The sequence below is a fragment of the Mustela nigripes genome, chromosome 4, assembly GCF_022355385.1.
Source record: "Mustela nigripes isolate SB6536 chromosome 4, MUSNIG.SB6536, whole genome shotgun sequence".
Classification (NCBI taxonomy): Eukaryota; Metazoa; Chordata; class Mammalia; order Carnivora; family Mustelidae; genus Mustela; species Mustela nigripes.
The window spans coordinates 101,047,503-101,067,792 of NC_081560.1; the positions used below are offsets into that span (position 1 = coordinate 101,047,503).

A 20,290-nucleotide genomic window follows, 5' to 3' on the forward strand; every position below is an offset into this window, starting at 1 on the left:
AATAAATCTTTTTTTTTAAATTTAATTAAGTGTCCATAAAGGAATGACATTTCAAGCAAATGAGGAAAGAATTTATTATTCAGTAAATCGTTCCAGAGTGATTGAACTATTAAGGGGACGATATCAAAGTGCCAGAACTATAGGGTTGTTTTTTTTTTTTTTTAAAGAACAGTATCCACCTGCCACTTGCATTCTCCTCATTAATTACCCGACCAGTGACTAGGTGAGGAACCTGCCACGCTCCTTGAGGGAAGGGAAACCCTGCCCTTGCCTAGAGCTTTTCAAGCTACACATGCCTTCTGAGAACTTGTCGCATTTCATTTTTATCCAGGAAAATCTCATCACGTGATTTAAGTATTTTATGGGCAGCGGATTTAAGAATCAAAAAGGTTACCCAGTGTGCCCCCACGTGATGTTACGGTTGATGTAGTTCGGAATTTGAAGTTCAATTAGGTGGGTTTCCTTAAGGGGAAATTAAATCAATCATCCGCTTTGCACACCAATATAAATTCCAAATCATATAATATACAATAAATTACTGAATATATGTGTAAGTGCTAGAAGGAAACATGAAGATGCTTATTGGTATTTTCAAGCTGAAGAAAAGCCCAGTCAGATGGCATACAAGAAAACTTCCATATTAAGAAATCTTAATAACAAACGGGAAAATATTGCGCATCATCTGCTTGCCTTGGAAAGGGTTAATATTTTTGATAATATGATGGTGGTAAAGTAGTCTTAGGTATCCCAAGAAGGCAAGCCTCCCAGTTAAAAAAAAAAGGGCCAAAGACATGAGCAGTTTGTGCTGCTCCAACACAGACACAATGCCTAAGAAATAAAGTAAAATGTTATTCCTTACTGTAACTTTAAAAAGGTCAAAATAAAGAAGCATCATTTTTGCCTTTACAAAAGATTTGGATTCCTTTCGACTTTTAGATACCCGGTTGAGGAGAGGTATTGAGAAGCAGAAGTCCTCATCCTCTTCTTGTGAGCAAATACACCAATAAAATACGGTCGGGGTAGAATTTTAGCAATATGTATTAAAGCTTTAAAGTGTGCACTCATCATGTCTAGGCGAGTGAAAAGCATAAGGATATAGAAAAATGCTTTTGTGTGAGAATACTCCTTGCAGCCTTACCTGTAATGAATTTTTAAAACAACTTACATATCTAAAAATAAGAGATTAGTTAAAGAAATGATGGTATAGCCGTGCTATTGAAAATCATGTTACGGGAGCACCTGGGTGGCTCAGTGGGTTCAGCATCTGCCTTCAGCTCGGGTCATGATCTCTGGGTCCTGGGATCGAGTCCTGCATCGGGCTCCCTGCTCAGTGGCGAGCCTGCTTCTCCCTCTCCCTCTGCACCTCCCCCTGCTCATGCTCTCACTCTCGCTTGCTCTCTCTCAAATAAATAAGTAAAATCTTTTTTTAAAAAAAGAAAATCATGTTATGTAAAAGGATATTTAAAGACATGGAGAAATTGCCGTAACATTTTTATTAGCTTATTTTAATTATGATACAAAGTACAGTGTGACGTCAATTCATATACATGCATATACTTGTATATCTATTGATTACTTCTCGATGATTCTCATTTCCTCCTCTTGCTTTTCTCTATTATCCATATTTTATGTAATTTGCCTAAATTTCCTTTTTTGTAACAGAGGGTTAATAATAGAATTATAAGCAAACCTTGATTCATGGGTCAGCAGATGTTGTCTCCACTACAGGAAGAGGCCATTAAGCATTTTCATTGTAAATGTTTTTGTTTTGTAAACCCATTGCATGTTTATAAGGGGTTTGAGAATTATGAGGAAGGATAGGGTAAAGAGAAAAAAGATGCCTCACAGTCCAGACACAAGCACTTTCACCACTTCCGTGTACTGCTTTGTTCTTCCCGTCTCTCTGTCTCTGTCCCTCTGCTTCACAATGCCCAGCCCACGCCATGCATCTGGGGTTTGGGCTCCCCGTGACTCCTGATTCCTAGGAGCACCAGCACTGCACTGCCAGCCTTCCTCCCTGGGGTGATGGGAAGGATATTGCGTCTCATGAAATGGGGTGCCCAGGTTCCACAGTAACAGGAAATCATCAGCTCTTCCCATTTGAAATCTAGATTCTACCAGGAATTAAATTCTTCCTGACTGTGGGAGGCTTTGGGACATACAGGAACTCCTATAGGTTCCCATATCTTTGCTGTGAAATATACCTGCACAGCTGATCTCTTTTTAACAAACTTTGGTGGTTGACCTGTTCTCTCAATCAATCTCTCTCTCTTTTTTAAGCTGACATATAATGTATTATTTGCTTCAGGGGAACAGGTCTGTGAATCATGAGTCTTACAAGTCACAGCACCCACCATAGCACATACCCTCCCTGATGTCCATCTCCCAACCTGTTCTCTTTATACAGGTGAGAGGCTTTGGTCTTCAAGTATCTCCATGCTAGTAAAAACAAAAACACAACTAGTGAGATTTTAAAACCTCTGCAGCTATAATCTGTAGTTGATCCCTGCAAACACTGATTGATGGACATCAAATGTTTCCACACAGTAGCTCACAAATCAATAGCTAATGTTTAGCTGATCCGCAAGGTGACACACACTGTGAATATTTGACTCTTTTTTTTTTAAGATTTTATTTGTTTATTTGACAGACAGAGATCACAAGTAGACAGAGAGACAGGCAGAGAGAGAGAGGGAAGCAGGCTCCCCGCTGAGCAGAGAGCCGTTGTGGGACTCGATCCCAGGACCCTGAGATCATGACCTGAGCCGAAGGCAGCGGCTTAACCCACTGAACCACCCAGGCGCCCGAATATTTGACTCTTTGAGCCGTGAACCGTGCCTCTGTCTGGCTTTGGGTCTAGGGGTCTTTATATGCAGGAGCCCAGGTCCCCTAGGATCACTGACCCTCGGGTCCCTTGAGATGGGCAGAGTGGGAATATTGTAGGTCATACCCACCCCACCAGACTGGACACCCTTAGCGCTGTTGGAGAGGCTGGAGAATTCTCCAAGCCTAAACACATGTGAAAACTGGACCGTTTTAACCCCAGTGTTCACAGCTGTGAGAAGTCGCTCATTACTGTCTGCCTCCATTTCTGCAGCTGAAACATAAATAAAAACAGAACGCGGTTCATCTTTTTTTTCTTCTATGAAAGTCTTTTGAGTCACCTTACCAACCAGCCAGCAACAGACAAATGGAGAACTAGAAATTTGGGAGCTGCTCCTTGTTTCTGGAATGTCACATTGCTCAGGGTCTTGCCTCCAGTTTCCCACCCCCTCACCCCACTGTTCTCTTCCCTGAGATATGAATTTAACTATTACTCTTACATTTTAGGCCAAAAGTGTGATCCGAGCTGTCCCAATGGAAGTTGTTGGGGTCCGGGAAAGGAGAATTGCCAGAAATGTAAGTCAGCAAGCAGCATTTCAGATCAACGCGGGTCCACTTTCCTCCCCTTCCACGCAGCAGACTGTGTGCCTTTTCCCTTGGGAGACTCCAGAAGGTCAGATGGCAGCAGTCGAGAGAATGATGGTCTTGCCGATCTCTATGCGCGCGGTTAATCCACTGTGGGCTGGTCGGGGCACCCCGTCTGCCATAAATGAGCGGAAGGCAGCCACACACAAGCCAGCTAGTTTCTTTGAACCATGGGGTTGGCATATTTTCCTGGGAACAGAAGACTTGCCCGTGTTGCCTGTCCCCAGCCCCTCTGGTTTCCTTTCCCTCGGGGATGTGTCTACAGAAGCAAGAGCAGTACTTTGCAGGAGGGTTTTTCTCCAGGAATCCTCATTTGGGAGCACGGGCGGCCAAGGGATCTGGGGACATCTGCCTCAAATTTCACCGTCTGACCTTTGGTTTAATTGTGATGTGACAGTTTCATCCTTTAACTCACCACTTTCTGGCAGGCTCATTTGTTATCGGATGGCATTTTCCGTATCACCACAAATCTCAGTCCTAACTAGCGCATAATTATTGAGCGCGGCTAAAAGTCTAGCCCTGACCTGGTCAGTCCTCCGAAGTGACTGAAAATCAGTGGGGAAAAGAGGCGGAATACAGAAGGGTCATGATTCTGGGGCGCCTGGGTGGCTCACTGGGTTAAAGCCTCTGCCGTCGGCTCAGGTCATGATCTCAGGTCCTGGGATAGAGCCCCTCGTTGGGCTCTCTGTTCAGCAGGGAGCCTGCTTCCCTTCCTCTCTCTCTGCCTGCCTCTCTGCCTACTTGTGATTTCTGTCTCTGTCAAATAAATAAATTTAAAAAAAAAAAAGAAAGAAAAAAGAAAGGTCACGATTCGGTGTGATTTGGCAAGAACGCGAAGTTTCGCAGCCCTAACAAGCTGGGGAACTGCTGAATTCACCCCCCGTTGGCCACTTCACCCACCGTTTTCAAGGGTTCTGCAGGGTACCTGAGGGGTGGCCCTTCCACCCTCCCTGGCTCTTGAGCTCACCGGTGACCTTTGCCCCTTTTCAGTGACCAAAATCATCTGTGCCCAGCAGTGTTCGGGGCGCTGCCGCGGCAGGTCCCCCAGCGACTGCTGTCACAACCAGTGTGCCGCCGGCTGCACAGGGCCCCGCGAGAGCGACTGTCTGGTAAGGCTGACCACCCCCACCCCCAGCCGACCACCCCCCGGGGGGCTTATCTTGCCATGGCTGAGAGGGGCTTCCTGTGGGAGAAATCACTAAATCACACTTGTGGGAGCACTGGCCAAGGGGACAAATCCCCCTCTATCATCTTGCCTTCGACACTTACTGGGTGACCTCAGGCAAATCCTCTGACCCCTCTGTGCCTCAGTTTCCTCACCTGAGCGTGATGCGTAGTAAACAGCGCCTTTTAAGTGCTCCGATGTCACAGTGCACATGGCGTCCGTGACCAGGGCCTGGGCGTGGGACGAGCATCAGTACTAAATACAAGCTGTCTGTCCTTAGTGTTCTTTGTGGCCATCGGCTCTGTTGTCACACTCTCTGTCATTCCATCTCAGTCTAAACCCACGGAGTTGACACCGGAAGGCCCCTTAGCATAAATACACAGAGACGGTAAGGCACGTCCCTGGAGTCGCACAGACTTGAACGCATGGCTGGAGCTCTTCTGACCCATCCCCAGCACAGCTCAAAGCCTCCTGCCCACCCCCGCCCCAGGGGGTCCCAAAGCACTGGGTCTGGTCCCTGTTACTGCAGAAAGTCCTGACGAAAGCCTCCTCGCTCCAGTGGGCGGTGGGCACTACCCGGAGGTGGCCCCCATAGTGTGCACCTTGGGCATCCTAGAGACATGAGGGCTGGCCGACTTGAGCCCTGGACAGCCCCAAGTGCCAGGAGACGCCCATGGGCTCCAGAGGAGGAGGCCCACCTAAGGTGGGATCCAGAAGACGCCCGTTTCAGGGAGGCAGAGGTTGTTAAATGCCAGAGGCTGCATCCGACCTGGTTGGTCTGGGCTGGAGGGGAGACGGCCTGGGGGTCTTCGGGTCACCCGTGTATGTGGTCTGGTCGCCTCTGCACAGCAGCCTTCCCCAGTAGCGTTTTCTGCAGTTTGGCAACACATGCCAAAACCCATCCTTACGTGTCCCCTATGAGGGAGACCCAGGAGATTGAATTTAAAACTAATTTCACTCCACAGGGACCCATCTAGCAAGTGAACTCCTTCATCATTTGTAAATAATAAAGACGTGGGTTTTTATCATCATAATCGTAAATTATCACAGCTAGGACAGAACAAGAAAAATCATACTTTTAAGGTCTTTCCGACTCTTCTGAAAGTGCTTCACTAGGTTTGTGGGGCGGGAGGGTAGAATTGCTTGGTTTTGCTTTAATCAAATCCTGGACGTCAAGAACTATAACCCGAGCTTTGTGCTCCTGTAACAGGTGTGCCGCAAGTTCCGCGACGAAACCACGTGCAAGGACACCTGCCCGCCGCTCATGCTCTACAACCCGACCACCTACCAGATGGACGTCAACCCAGAGGGAAAATATAGCTTTGGTGCTACCTGCGTGAAGAAGTGCCCCCGTGAGTTCATCACATGCAAAAAACCCTTTCATTTATCAGGCGTCTCTTTCCTCTTTGTCTCCCCCTGGGATCCTGGAGTCCCTTGTCTTGGGGAGTCTTTGGGTCTGTGTGTTGGCCTCACTGTGAGGCAGGTCACCAAGTGCACGGGTGAAGAGTCAGGTCACCACCGCGGTGACAGGCGATGGCTGGTGCTCTGCTGACCAGTGTCTGTTCTGGAGTCTGTGGGGGCCAGGACAGGGACTGAGGTCCAGCTATAATAGCCGTCCAGAATATTCGGTTGTCTGTTTGGGCCACTTCACTGTTCAGCTGTTGTGCCCAGCAGGTCTTGAAAAGACCTAAATGAGAAAGCGTGTCAGGAAACCTGCCTTCTTTAGTGGTTAAGATTCTGGTGAAAATTGTGCATCTTAAGGGAACTAGAACTTCAGAGGAGTCCCTTTGTATGTTGTTTGGTTTTGTTTGAATTGTTTTGGGTTGGCTTTTGCTCATTTGTGTTTGCATCAACAGGTGACTCTAATGTTCAGGGAAATGATGGGAATTGTGTCCTCATAGAGAAAGTATAGAGTTGTCGAATTAAAGGAGCATTAGAAACCAATCTTGATTTCTAGGAGGGGAGATCAAGAGAAAAAAATTGGAAGCCCAGCTATGAGGGGGAGATTTGCCCGACCAGATTTGTGGACCCAAAAACTTTTTAAAATCCTATGCAGAAAAAAAAAAACACAGAAATAGAATCGAACGAACTAAAGTCTTACAAAATTGCCACAATGATGACACAGGTGTCGTCTTTGAGGGAGAGTTTAACAGGTAGAGTTTAAAAACCCACAGGAAACCAGAGTCTGAGAGCAAAGGCAAATAATTTATAGAATGAAAATTGCAAATGACTGGTAAATATGTTTGAGGACATACTTGGGGAAGTCAAAAGGGGAACACATAGAGCCCCAAAAACATATTGATGTTTGTGTTAATGTTAAGACTAGTAAGTTACTCCAAAGGGAGGGGAGGCTTAGGAGATGGTGAACGTGCGTGGCTCGACGCAGAACCCAGCTGGTGGGACCAACCCCCCGGCCAAGGGAAGCTTATCAGGCTGGGCGGGACCGTAGAAGGCAGCACGCTGGCCACAGGAATTCCATCCATCCTCAGATGTGGACTAGTGGGCTTTGATCAAGATCACTTATTTTAAATAAACATTCAGACTTTAACCACAGGTCGTGAAGGTCGAGTTGACAGAAAAATGAGCTGCAAAGACATGTTCTGAACCTGTGAGCAGACCCCAGGCTCTGTCTATCCCATCCGTTTCCTGCCTGTGATGAGCTATATTTCTCCGTACCGTGGTTTGATAAGCTGTTAAAACTCTTGAACTTGACTCCTTTTCTGAGGGCAACCTTTCATTCTTTGTCCTTCAAGTAAATAAAACCAGAGGGTTAGAGGCCCTTTTCATCGGCTCCTTTGTAGGAGAACATGAGGCAATTGTGTGAGGCCCAGGAACACCTGGTGTGGCTTTCGTCACCTTCCTTCCTTGTCCCTGCAGGTAACTACGTGGTGACCGACCACGGCTCGTGTGTCCGAGCCTGCAGCTCCGACAGCTACGAGGTAGAGGAAGATGGAGTCCGCAAGTGTAAGAAGTGTGAGGGGCCTTGCCGCAAAGGTAGGAAGCCTTCAGGGTGTGGGGACAAGGCTTTTCGTCTGGTCACAAAGCTGGGGTCCACCAGCCCGCCCAACATCACAGTTGGAAGAGATCTGAGCTCATCTCTTCCTTCAGGCTCAGAAATTTCTTCCTGCCTTCATATCATGCCCTGTTCCTGGAGGCTCCTCAAGGCCAATTTACTCCTGCTTATTAATTTGCCTTTTACTTTTTTTTTTTTTTTTGTAAAAACTTCCCAACACCCAGAAATGTTGCAAGAGTAGTGCAGTGCACACCCGTATGCCTTTCACATAAACTCTCCACTTTGTAATGTTTGGCCCCATTGCTTTCACTGTCTTTATACTTGTGTCTGTACATGTGTGCGTGCTTGGGCACAAGTTTCTTCTGAATTAGAGGACAGTTACAGATATTGCAACACAGCACCCCTACATTTGCCAGCATGTTTTCTTACAATTGGCGACATTCTCCTAAGTAATGAAAGACGAGTTCACATCAGGATCACTTAACATCAACTCAGTAGTCTTTTCTAGTACCCAATTCGACTCAGGCTTCCCCCTCCTGTCCCACGTAAGTCATTTTTAGCTTCTTCTCAGTCCAGAACCCAGTCAAGGATCATGGGTTTAATGTAGATGTCCTGCCCGCGTTATCTTCGTTGGTCAATAGCTGTGTCTCAGCCCTCCTCCCCTCATTTGCTTTCTTCTGTCTTCCATGACCAGCCATGAAGTGTCCAGCCCAGGTGTTTTGCACGATGTCTCTCAGTTTGGCTTCATTGACTGTTTTTCCATGGCCGTCTTCCGGTTGGGTGTTTGGGACAGGAGCGTTGCCTAGGTCATGTTGATTTCCTCTCATTTTATCAAATCAGGTGTCATATGATGCCATGTTATTGCATTACTGATGGTGACAGATTAGATAAGATATCTTGGTGGGTATAAAAGAGTGATTTTCTTTTTCTATCATCCCATTTATTTACTGACATTCTTTTTTAAAAAAAAAATTAGTTCCTATATGAGGTCATGGAATCTTCTTTATTCAGTTTCCTGTCTGTTCCTGTCATTCATTTGGGTACTTGAATTGTCCCACACATGGCCTCTCCAGATGTCTCCTGTGTCCCTTTCACACACCCCAGGTCCCAGTCATGTCTTCTACTCAAAAGATACTACCTAAACTCTGTACTTTCCTTCTTAACCTTAATAGGCCCTGGAAATCACTCCAGATAAAGTCATATGAATCTTCTTCATCCTGTGGTGCAGCTGTGTAGGCTCCCTTCTGTGGCTGTACCATAATTTATTCAATGGATCTCCCTTTATGTGGCCATTTTGACTGTTACACTCTTCTGCTATTACAAATAACATCTGAGTGCATAGCTGCTTACCTTGGGTGTCCACTTCCGGTGCCACCTTCCCTGGGGAGCCATCAGTCTTTTCAGTCAAAACGGATCACTCCCCTCTTTACTCACGTTTCACATTTCACAGGTGTCCCCGTGGGGCAGAGTCACCTTCCCTGTACCATGTCATTGAATTCTCCCGATGCCACAGGGAAGTCTGTTATTAGGATTCCCATTCTACAGATGAGGACACTGAGTAACAGAGAATCTCAATGACTGGCACACAGTTCAACAGCTAAGAATGGCAGTCGAGATTTGAAGTTCGTGCAGTCGAGGTCCCAAGCCAGACCCATGAGCTTGTGGGCCAAGTCCATGTCTTCCTGGTCTTGCAACTCCTTGGGGCAGTTGGGGCAGTTGGGGCAGGTGCCCTGATGGAAGAGTATCCTTTGGCTTCAGGAGACTGTCTGGCAGAGCAGACATGGAAGGAGGAAAATAAGAATGTGGGGTAGTACCGGGCACAGGGGAAGTACGAGAGAGAGGGTTACTATCAGCATCCTCAAATGGACTGATAGAATCAGAGATGGTTTTGGTTTGGTTTTGTTAATTTTGTGTTCAACAAACAGTTTGATTCGCCTGTAATTATCATTCCCTAATTTTCTATACATCCCCGATTCTGATCCCTTTGGCTACAGGGCAGTACCCCTGGGTAAGGAAGGTGGTGCCAGGGAAGTCTAGGGGTGCATATACAGTTGGTCTCTGGATTTAGGATTTAAGTAACCCCACCACACTGTCACGCACAAGCAGAGAGAGAGAGCCTGAATATTCTCTCCAAACCATGGAATTCTCTGCCAGACCTGTAATTAAATGGCAAGTCTTCATAGGGCCCCCTCATTCGCCATTGTCAGCCAGACCCTGTGAATCCTAAAGAAGCCAGGCCCTGAGTCCCATAACCCCCGTGTGTTAGATGCAGCCCTAGAAGGCTGGTTGAGCCCTTCAACCCAGGACTCCGTAGAGCAGCTTCTCAGAACCAGAGAGAAACATGGCCCATAGGGTGAGCCTGGAGACCCAGTCTTGGCAACCAGAGTCAGCCATGGCTGGTTTCCTTACGAGCAACAAGGGACTCCCAGTGGAGTGGAGCACAAGGTCATGGAGGAAGGGGGGTGGGAGGGGTGGCAGTTCTGGTGCAACAGAGCTTAACTGCTCCTCCTAGAACAGGACCTTATCCTGAGCAATGAGATTTCCAGTGATTATACTTCAAAGTCAAGATAAGTCTGGAAGATAGGTACCAAAATTGCTCTGCAAATTCTAGAGGGAGAATTACAACAGATAAGCGGACTTTAGGGTGGAGATGGCATTTGAGATGGAAATTTAGGAGTGGATATAAATTAATAAAGGGGCTTGGAGTGTGGAAAAGGGCCTGTGAGACTGATGGAGCAATAGGACACAGATCAAAGCATTTGGTTCAAGTAAACACAGGGGAAGAAAAGCAGTTTATCTGATAAAAGTTATTATAGTATTCCCTATGACGTAATGTAAGACAGCCATTAAAAATCATGTTCGTAAATAGTTTTTATAATATGAGGAACATTCACAGCAGAAGATGTAAAAGAAACAAAACACACAAAAACCCGACATAATCTGGTATGACATAACCCTGGAGGGTAGCTGGAAATAACATTTCTCAAAATATCCTGCAGTGGAAACTCTGGTCATTTTGGTCCCTTGATTCTACTTTGCAGCATTCTCAAATGAACACATCTTGCTCTTTTTAATAAAAATAATCCAGATCCATTGGTTCTTTAAAATAGACAATGAGGTGTGCCTGGGTGGCTCAGTGGGTTAAAGCCTCTGCCTTCAGCTTGGGTCATGATCCCAGGGTCCTGGGATTGAGCCCCGCATCAGGCTGTCTGCTCAGCAGGGGGGCCTGCTTCCCCCTCTGTCTCTGCCTGCCTCTCTGCCTACTTGTGATCTCCGTCTGTCAAATAAATAAATAAACTCTTAGAAAAAAAATAAATAAAATAGACAACAAGCTGTAACCTAGGTTAGGACCATAGAAAGTGTTGAGTTTTAGTCAGAGGAGTGGCTTGATGAGAGCTGGGCAGAGGCGGCCCTGGCGTCAGCAGCTGGATCCCACTGCCAAGGAGGGATGGGGGAGAGCAATTGGGCTAAGTCCTAAAGTGGGAATATCGTGAGGAGGAGAATGCAAGCCCAGCTGAGGGCATCACCAGCCATGAGGATGCCATCGCCTTCTCCAGCCACCCAAAGCCCAAGCCCTCACCCTCATTACTGATACCAGCGGGCCTGCATTCCTGTCGAAGGAATGAGTGATGGCCTGCAGGGACGGACTCATGGCTACAATTCTCTTCCCGCTCTCCTCTGCGCGGGGAACCCGAGCTCTTCTGAATTCAACATATGTGAAGGGAATAAACATCTCCCTTATCTTTACAGTGTGTAATGGAATAGGCATTGGCGAATTTAAAGACACGCTTTCCATAAATGCTACAAATATTAAACACTTCAAAAATTGCACGTCAATCAGCGGAGATCTTCATATCTTGCCTGTAGCGTTTAGAGGGTAAGTAACAGAGGAAGTGACTGGAACAGGGAAACGCAAAATCCACTTTGTTCACGGGCAGACACGGTTACTGATCATTCTGTTACTTGTTTCAGTGACTCCTTCACGCGTACTCTGCCTCTCGATCCAAAGGAACTGGACATTCTAAAAACTGTAAAGGAAATAACAGGTGTGTGCAGCTACCATGTCACATGAACATGAATGGGAAATGGGTGTTTTAGAGAGAGAACTGGTGGCTGCCTCTGCTTCTCTCTCAGCATCATAAAAACATTTCTTCTGAACTTCTACCATTAATGACTCGTGAGTTCTTTGATAGTTTTCATGATCACAATTTCCCCTGTATGGAAGAGGTGAACACTTTAATCAGAGCCTTGAGTCATCCCTGTGAACATGTTTCATCCTCGTCTTCTCAGCCCTGGCCAGACGTCCTGATGACCCAGTGACGTTTGAGGGTGGGGGGAAAAGAAGGGCAGAACCCTGAGGGAACAACATAGGCTCTCGGGCCCACAGACTGGCCCTCATGTGCCTGCCCTCCCCCCTAAAAAGGGAGTAATTGAACCTAAATAACAAGACTGTTTTGAGGATTGGAATTAAGTAAGGAAAATATGTGAATCTCCTTCTGTGTGCTGATAGCTCAAACATGGCGGTTGCCGTCAAGAGCAGAGAGGGTTAGGTTCATCAGCTTTGGAGCCCAGCCCAGCTATCAGGGCCATGGCACCATGGGATGGCTGTGGTGGAAGTTGGGTGGTAGGAGAGATGCAGCAAGGGATGGGAATTCTATAAGAGAGGCAGGTGCCCACTGTAAAATTGTGCCTGGGCTTCTATCTACCCATGGGTAGATTCTTGGCGAAGATAACAAAAAGAATCAAATCAAATCTTCACCTCTCCTGCTCAAATAACAATGTCTCAAGATTCCTAAAATGTCTCCTAAAGACATTTCTAAGTGGTGGGTGTCTGAGCCTTCCTCTTGCCTTTCTAGGGTTTCTGCTGATTCAGGCCTGGCCTGAAAACAGAACTGACCTCCATGCTTTTGAGAACCTAGAAATCATACGTGGAAGAACAAAGCAACAGTAAGTTGACCCTGCACAAAGCCTGGTAGATTATTTATTTATCTATTCTGAAGATAAGAGTCCATGAAGAGTTCGAAATTAGACTTACACAACTGTTATAAAGACCCTCCAGAGAGCTTGCACAATTGTTAACCTCTCACCTACACATGGTACGAGGACAAAATGGCGGAATTACCATCGGTGCCATGGTGTTGACTCCAGCACCAGACATCACTCAGATTTAGCCGTTTGCCTGTGAGCGCCATGTTGCACTTAGCTGTTGCATCTTCTCAGTCCCTTCTCATCTCTAACTGTCCCAACTTCTACTCTTATCCTTTATAGCCTTGACAGTTTTACCAAGTGCTGGTCAAACATTCTGTAGAATGGCTGATGTTTCCTCATGATTTGATTGAGGTTGTGCATTTTTGGCAAGAAGACCACTGAGGCGACATGTCCTTATGAGCACATCTTATCAGAGGGAGTGGAGAGACTTTTTAACAATAAGTGTTTTGTTCAGGATTGCCACTTTTCCAACTCTGACAAAAAAAAAAAAATCACATATAAGTATCTTTGGTACGGTAAGAGTAATAATGAGTTTTGTGGGGAAGAAGAGTTTGAGAATCTCTTTGTCAAACCTGCCTTAGAAACAGTCTGATGTGGGGGCACCTGGGTGGCTCAGTTGTTCAGCTTCTGCCTTTGGCTCAGGTAATGATCCCAGGGTCCTGAGATCAAGCCCCACATCGGGCTCCCTGCGCAGCGGGAAGCCTGCTTCTCCCTCCACCCTTCCCTCCGCTTGTGTTCCCTTTCTCTCTGTGTCGCTCTCTGTCAAAATTTATTTTAGGAGCGCCTGGGTGGCTCAGTGGGTTAGAGCCTCTGCCTTAGGCTCAGGTCCTGGGATCGAGCCCCGCATCAGGCTCTCTGCTCAGCAGGGAGCCTGCTTCCCTCTCTCTGCCTCTGCCTGCCTCTCTGCCTACTTGTGATCTCTGTCCATCAAATAAAAAATTAAAAAAAAAAAAAAACCTTAATAATCTACCAAAAAAATTATTTTAAAATTTCTAAAAAAAAAAAAACTCTGATGCTTAGAAATATTACTCGTTAATTGACCCTAAACATGATACTCAATATTAAAGAATATCAGAACAAGTACACATAAAATATATATTGCTTTTTAAAAACCATCTTGGCTTTGCATCTCTGATACTAACTGCACAGAAAAACCCTTTTGTTCTGAGTTCTCAAAAATATTTCTTTTGCCCAAGATTAATGCAGAGACAAGAGAGATCAGTTTTTTTGGGTGACAGGGATGTACCACTTGACTTAGTTTTAGGAATTTAAATAAAATTAGAATCACTTTTTTTTTCTTTTCACATTTAATGAGGAGTCCAGTGATACACAGGGACAGGGTGACCACCAGCTCCAGGTGTGGCTCACCAGGGGAAGGGGACTCCGGCTTTGTTCAAGGGTCTAGGCTTCTGTGGGCACATGGCAAGAGAGAATTTCTAAATGGTAGTGCTACACAGGTCTCCTACACAGGCCTCCTCGCTTTCCTCAGGAGCCAGGTTGTGGGAAGGGAGGAGGAGGATGGTGTTGGAAGAGAAAGAGAAACAAGGAGAGCAGGAATGTCCACATTAAACTTGTCATTTTACCTGATATCTCCTCATTCAGTGCTGTCTCCACTGGTCCATTTTCTGTCCTGGTGTCCCGTGAGCTTCCTAAAAGTACAGATCTCTTTCCTATGGTTTTCCATCATTTGCACACAACAACCAAGCTGAAGGTATCCAAAGTCTTCTGTGCTCTGGCCTCCTCCACCTTCCCCAGACCTCTTGCCCAGGCCTCCCCACTTTCAGGTTTCTGCTCCAGTAGAAGCCCCTGGTTCTCAGCACCTATCAGCTGCTTTCTTGCCTTCCTGCCCTGCCTGGTGGTCCAAGACTTCCCTCCCTTCAGCGTGAATTACTTTCATCCAGTCACTTGATGGAAACCCATTGATAGACATATAGAGTTCTAGCACAGAGTTGGGTCGTTTGAATGTTTGTTCAATAAATGGATGGGTGGTGAATGGATCAGTGCATCAGTGGATGGATGGATGGATGGATGGATGGATGGATGGATGGATGAGTGGGTGGTTGGATGGACGAATCCATGAATGAATGGATGGATGAGTGGGTAGATGGGTGGATGGATGGCTGGATGGGTAAGTGGGTGGACGGATTGTGAATCCATGGATGAATACATAGATGAGTGGTAGTTGGATGGATAGGTGGATGTGTGGATGCATAGATGAGTACATAGATGGGTGGAGATAGATGAACAGAGAGGCGGAAGGCTGGATGGATGGACGCATGCATCCATAGATAAGTGGATGGACAAGTCGAGAGACAAATGGGTGAGTGGGTGGATGGATTGTGAATCCATGGATGAATAGATAGGTGAGTGGGCAAATGGACAGATGGGTGGATGGATGGATGAATAGAGAGGTGGAAGGATGGATGGACGCATGCACGCATAGATGAGTAGATGGACCAGTGGATGGATAGATGGGTGAGTGGATGGATGGATAGATGAATGGGTGGGTGGATGGAAAAAATGAACTTGTGATTTTTTTTTCAAGTATTTGGATATTTAAAAGGTTAGAACATACTTTCAATCCCCAGGCCAAAAAAAAAAAAAAAAGCAGTAAATATAATAATGACATTAACATTTATTCAGCCCCCCATATGCCACTGAAGTCAAAAATACTAAGTAAACAAGGAACTGGCTTTTCCCTATTGCTTAAAAAAAACCTCTTGTAAGTTGCAATAAAGACGTACTACAGTATGACTTACAGTCGCTGGCAAGCAGTTTGTAGTAAACATCAGGTGGTCCAGAAAATAAAAATAAGGTTTTAAGTGATAGAATCTTTTTGCAATTGTTCACGTTATGTTTCTTTTTCCACTGTAGTGGTCAGTTTTCTCTTGCGGTCGTCGGCCTGGACATAACGTCCTTGGGTTTACGCTCCCTCAAGGAGATCAGTGATGGGGATGTGATCATCTCGGGAAACAAAAAATTGTGCTATGCGAATACAATAAACTGGAAAAAACTATTTGGGACTTCAAGTCAGAAAACCAAAATTATAAACAACAAAGATGAAAAAGGCTGCAGTAAGTAATCACTCTGGCTGATTGTGGAGATGGTTCCCTTGGGTCGTTTATTTTAATCTAGAATATTCCCAAACATTTCAATTACATTTTCATTCCTGAAGAAGCAGATTAAAAGAAATCTGTGTATTCCTAATTTGTGAAGTTACCATATCAAATTCCTTGGAATTGTTTCCAGTTCGCGTATTTCACAGGATGAATTTGCCTTGAGGCTTAAGCTATCGATTATTTGTAATTAATGGAAATCAATTTTGTATTATTTTACCTGTTAGCCATAGGTTTCTCCCTGTTCATTTCAGCCTCTGATGACTGTAGCTAGCAACACACATGCACACGCCTGCAGATAGAATGAACATTTTATGCTGACATTTCCTAGTCTGATTAGGGAGCCATAGGACACTGTGGAAGCTGGGCATGTGCACTGCTTGGTCACTGGGACAAGCAGGTCTGCGTTCATGCCCCAATTCTAGCCCTTCCTAGCTTCCAGACCTTGATCGGTTTACATAGTTTCTTCAGGCTTTGGCTTTCTCAGTGATTCTTGCCGCCAGTGAGAGAATGAAATGAAATTTTTACATGTTAAACTCTTGGCCCAGTGCCCAGCACATGGCAGGAACCACAAACCTTCCCAGTGTTTCCATCAGCTGTGACATTCATCAGCGGAATGCTGCCCAGGTCCAGTCCAGGAACTCTTGACTCCCACTGGGGAGAATGGAACTTGCATTTGACCTCGAGAAGCCAATTGGGTGTCCCTGCTTCTTGGCACCCCTCCCCCTCTGCACGTCCATGCTGCTCAAGGTCACAAAGGACCCAGCACCTCATTTACCGGTGTGGGTGCGTTCACGCTTGGCCCCTCTAGTCACAGTGCTGCAGCTGACCCCTTGTGGCTCACCCTGTCTTCCCAGAGGCCATGGGCCACGTCTGCCATCCTTTGTGCTCATCAGAGGGCTGCTGGGGCCCAGAGCCGAAAGACTGTGTGTCCTGCAGAAACGTCAGCCGGGGCAAGGAATGTGTGGAGAAGTGCAATGTTCTGGAGGGGTAAGGTTCTTTTGTAACCCCTTGATTTTGCTAAAAGATAAGGAGATTGTTTTTCTAGGTTTATGGTTGTTCACATTGATCCTATTGCTTTTTTTTTTCTTCTTCCTTTTTTTTTTTTTTTTTTGTCGTGTATTTGTTGACAGCTGTTTATCACACAAGGAAATGAACAAACGTTTTTCATGACTTATGCCAGTTCACCAATTTATAGAGTCTCTGTTTTGGAAATCTCTGCTATTTTTCTAAGCCACACAGAGTTCCCAAGACAGACGAAAAAGTCATAAGTGGTTCATATGGCCGAGACCACAGTCATCTAGACTTTTCTTTGCGAGACACTCTCCCTACTGTGTCCAAAGCAATATAAATTACATTTCCTCATTAATTTTTTGTTTTATGTTCAAGAAATATTGAACCATGCATATAACTTTAAATGTAACCATGGACAAAGGAATAAACAACCACATAACCACTCTTGAATTTATCTGCAATCAGTAGAAGTACAGTCTGTCGATTCTCTGGGAATCTTGAGATGGATATAAAGCTTTGAAGGTCCTCGAATAATGACTAAAAATAAATAGGAAAGTACAATTGAAGGACAGAGGCAGAAGCTTTTTTTTTTTTTTTTTTTTTTAATTTAAAGAACAGGAAATTTTGTCAGAGAGAAGGAGCCATAGGAATTACATATGAGTACAGGAAACCTCCCTTCTTGTTTCACTGTCGGGGTCTGGGCCATAGCACAGATCCAGAAATATTCAGGAGCAAGATGAGAAGACCAAGTCCAGTTCTGTACGAACCCTTTAGCAGGTCGGCTCAGTAACCTGACCGAGTACGTTGTATAATTGACAGTGTTATTTCAACAAGAAATATCCGTGCAATCCTTACTGCTCCAAAAGAGACACAAGTCTCATGGTTTCTACATCGTTTTAAAGAGAGATGGAACTGGGGCACCTGGGTGGCTCAATGGGTTAAGCATCTGCCTTCGGCTCAGGTCATGATCCCAGGGTCCTGGGATAGAGCCCCTGCTCATCGGGTTCTCCCACACCCCCTCCCCCAACCCACCACTTGTGTGCACTCTCTCTCTCACATAAATAATACAATCTTTAAAAAAGGCGGGGGGGGGGGGAATTTAAATAACCATGTTGGTGGTCCCTTTCTGTTAAGAATGTCGTTGTCTGGTAGCAAGTACTCAGCCTGCAGGATGGGCTCCTCCCACAGGTGTTATAACTCAGGGAAGAAGGGAAGGAAAGAACCAATTGGGCATATTTGGTTTAATTGAGGACATGAGGGAGGACTTAGGGAACATGTTGAGGGGTGTAAACACTCCTCGTTCACTGGAGTGAAGACCTGTAGTTAATTCCCAGGCAGCTTTCAACCTCAGTAGCTGCCACCACTGTTCTGTCTTTTCAATCCAACGTGGTCTTCTTGCTTAACATTGATCTGGACATCCTGAGGAATAGCGAAACTCTTACAAGCAAAATTTTTCACACCTGTATTGCACACTTACGGTTTTTGTTAATAACCATGGAGTACGTTCTAACGTCTCTCCTTTCTTTTCCTGTACATTAATCTACGGTTAATCATTTTTCTCCAGCTTGCTTTAAATATCCATGAATCTGATGTTGGGGATGAGGTCACCTCTTAAGGACTATGACCTTTTTCATGTATTGGCTTGTTTGCCTAAGAGACAAAAACTGCGCCTTGTAGAATAATGCAGGGAAGATGTTTGGATTATGAATGAAGCTTGTGTATTTGTTGAGGGGAAAGATGACCAAGGATTCAGTTAATACAGTCACTTTATGATCTCACAGTAGAGTCCTGATTCCCCACAGCTGCATGTTGACCTGAAATTTTTTGGTATTGCTGGAAAAGAGGATTTGCATCCTCTGAAATTTCAGATGGATCAACTCAGATGGTTGTAGCCACCCAGCATTTTGAAGCAGGATCTCTGGAGACGGAGACGGTGCTGATCAGTTTCCTTTCTTCTCTCAGGGAGCCAAGGGAGTTTGTGGAGAACTCCGAGTGTATACAGTGCCATCCGGAATGCCTGCCCCAGCCCATGAATGTAACCTGCACGGGACGGGTGAGGAGTGCGTTTGATGTTAGCCCCTCCTACATCGTAGGGAGAAGGCTCCCAGCAGTAGAGCCACAACACTGAGCCAACATGTGACCTCACAGCTGCGTCCCAGAGAGGCTGTGGTTGAGCTGACGTCATCACACACCCCATTGCGCAGGAGCACTCACCTTTCCTGTCCAACACCTCCTAACAAGTTTAATAACATCTACTCTTTCACCAACAGGCCTGTGGTAGACTGCATACCTTGTCAGCCAGTTGTCACCATTTCTGACATCTGTCGTCACTGCTTCGTCACTTTAATCAAACATCCTCAATTCTGATTTAACATCAGTTCACAATTATTCAAAGCATTTTTTTTATTTCATGTAAATCTTTATCTTTTTTATTATGTTCCATTAGCCAGCATATAACACTTTGTTACAATTTGATGGAGGGTTCAACAGTTCATTAGCTGTGTATAACACCCAGTGCTCATCATATCACGTGCCCTCCTTAATGCCCATCACCCAGCTACCCAATCCCCCCACCCCTTCTGAAACCCTCAGTTTGTTTCCCAGAGTCCAGAGTCTCTCATGGTTTGTCTCCCTCTCCGATTTCTTCCCATTCGGTTTTCCCTCCCTTCCCCTGTGGTCCGCCACACTATTCCTTATGTTCCACATATGAGTGAAACCATACGATAATTGTCATTCTCTGACTGACTTATCTTACTTAGCATAATCCTCTCCAGTTACATCCCCTTCGACGTAATGGTACATATTCATCCTTTCTGATGGCTGAGTAAATTCCATTGTATACATGAACCACATCTTCTTTATCCTGTCATCTGTTGAAGGGCATCTCAGCTTCTTCCACAGTTTGGCTATTGTGGACATTGCCACTATGAACACTGGGGTGCATGTGCCCCTTCTTCTCACAACATCTGTATCTTTGGGGTAAATACCTAGTAGTGCAACTGCTGGGTCATAGGGTAGCTCTATTTTTAATGTCTTGAGGAACCTCCATGCTGTTTTCCAGAGTGGCTTCCCCAGCTTGCATTCCCACCAACAGTGTAAGAGGGGTTCCCTTTCTCCACATCCTCGCCAACATCTGTTGTTTCCTACCTTGTTAATTTTTGCCATCTAACCAGTGTAAGGTGTTATCTCATTGTGGTTTTGATTTGTATTTCCTGATGCCGATTGATGTTCAACATTTTTTCATGTGTCTGTTAACCATTTGTATATCTTCTTTGGAGAAGTGTCTGTTCATGTCTTATGCCCATTTCTTGACTTTTTTGTGTGTGTTTTTTGTGTGTGTTGAGTTTGAGAAGTTCAAAGCATTTCTAAAGAAACACCTAGCAAAACTTTCCAAAATTCAGTTTTCTATCTACATTGTATTTTAAAGAATAGAAATGAGAATTCAGGTCCCCCATCACACCAGTATCCTAACTATAGTTAATCCTTAATATTATGTTTAAGGACATGTGTGTGGATTTGAGCTTC

At 45.3% G+C, this 20,290-nt stretch overlaps 1 protein-coding gene across 1 annotated transcript in view; it reads left to right on the plus strand.

The window, feature by feature from the left end:
- EGFR (epidermal growth factor receptor) overlaps positions 1-20,290 on the plus strand; it is a 202,670-nt gene that overhangs the window by 144,275 nt on the left and 38,105 nt on the right. Inside the window, exons 5-14 of the mRNA XM_059397207.1 lie at positions 3,331-3,399; positions 4,459-4,577; positions 5,844-5,985; positions 7,511-7,627; positions 11,397-11,523; positions 11,619-11,692; positions 12,503-12,593; positions 15,510-15,709; positions 16,609-16,741; positions 18,728-18,818. Of these exons, the coding sequence (XP_059253190.1) occupies positions 3,331-3,399; positions 4,459-4,577; positions 5,844-5,985; positions 7,511-7,627; positions 11,397-11,523; positions 11,619-11,692; positions 12,503-12,593; positions 15,510-15,709; positions 16,609-16,741; positions 18,728-18,818 (1,163 nt within the window). The remainder of the gene's footprint in view (positions 1-3,330; positions 3,400-4,458; positions 4,578-5,843; positions 5,986-7,510; positions 7,628-11,396; positions 11,524-11,618; positions 11,693-12,502; positions 12,594-15,509; positions 15,710-16,608; positions 16,742-18,727; positions 18,819-20,290) is intronic.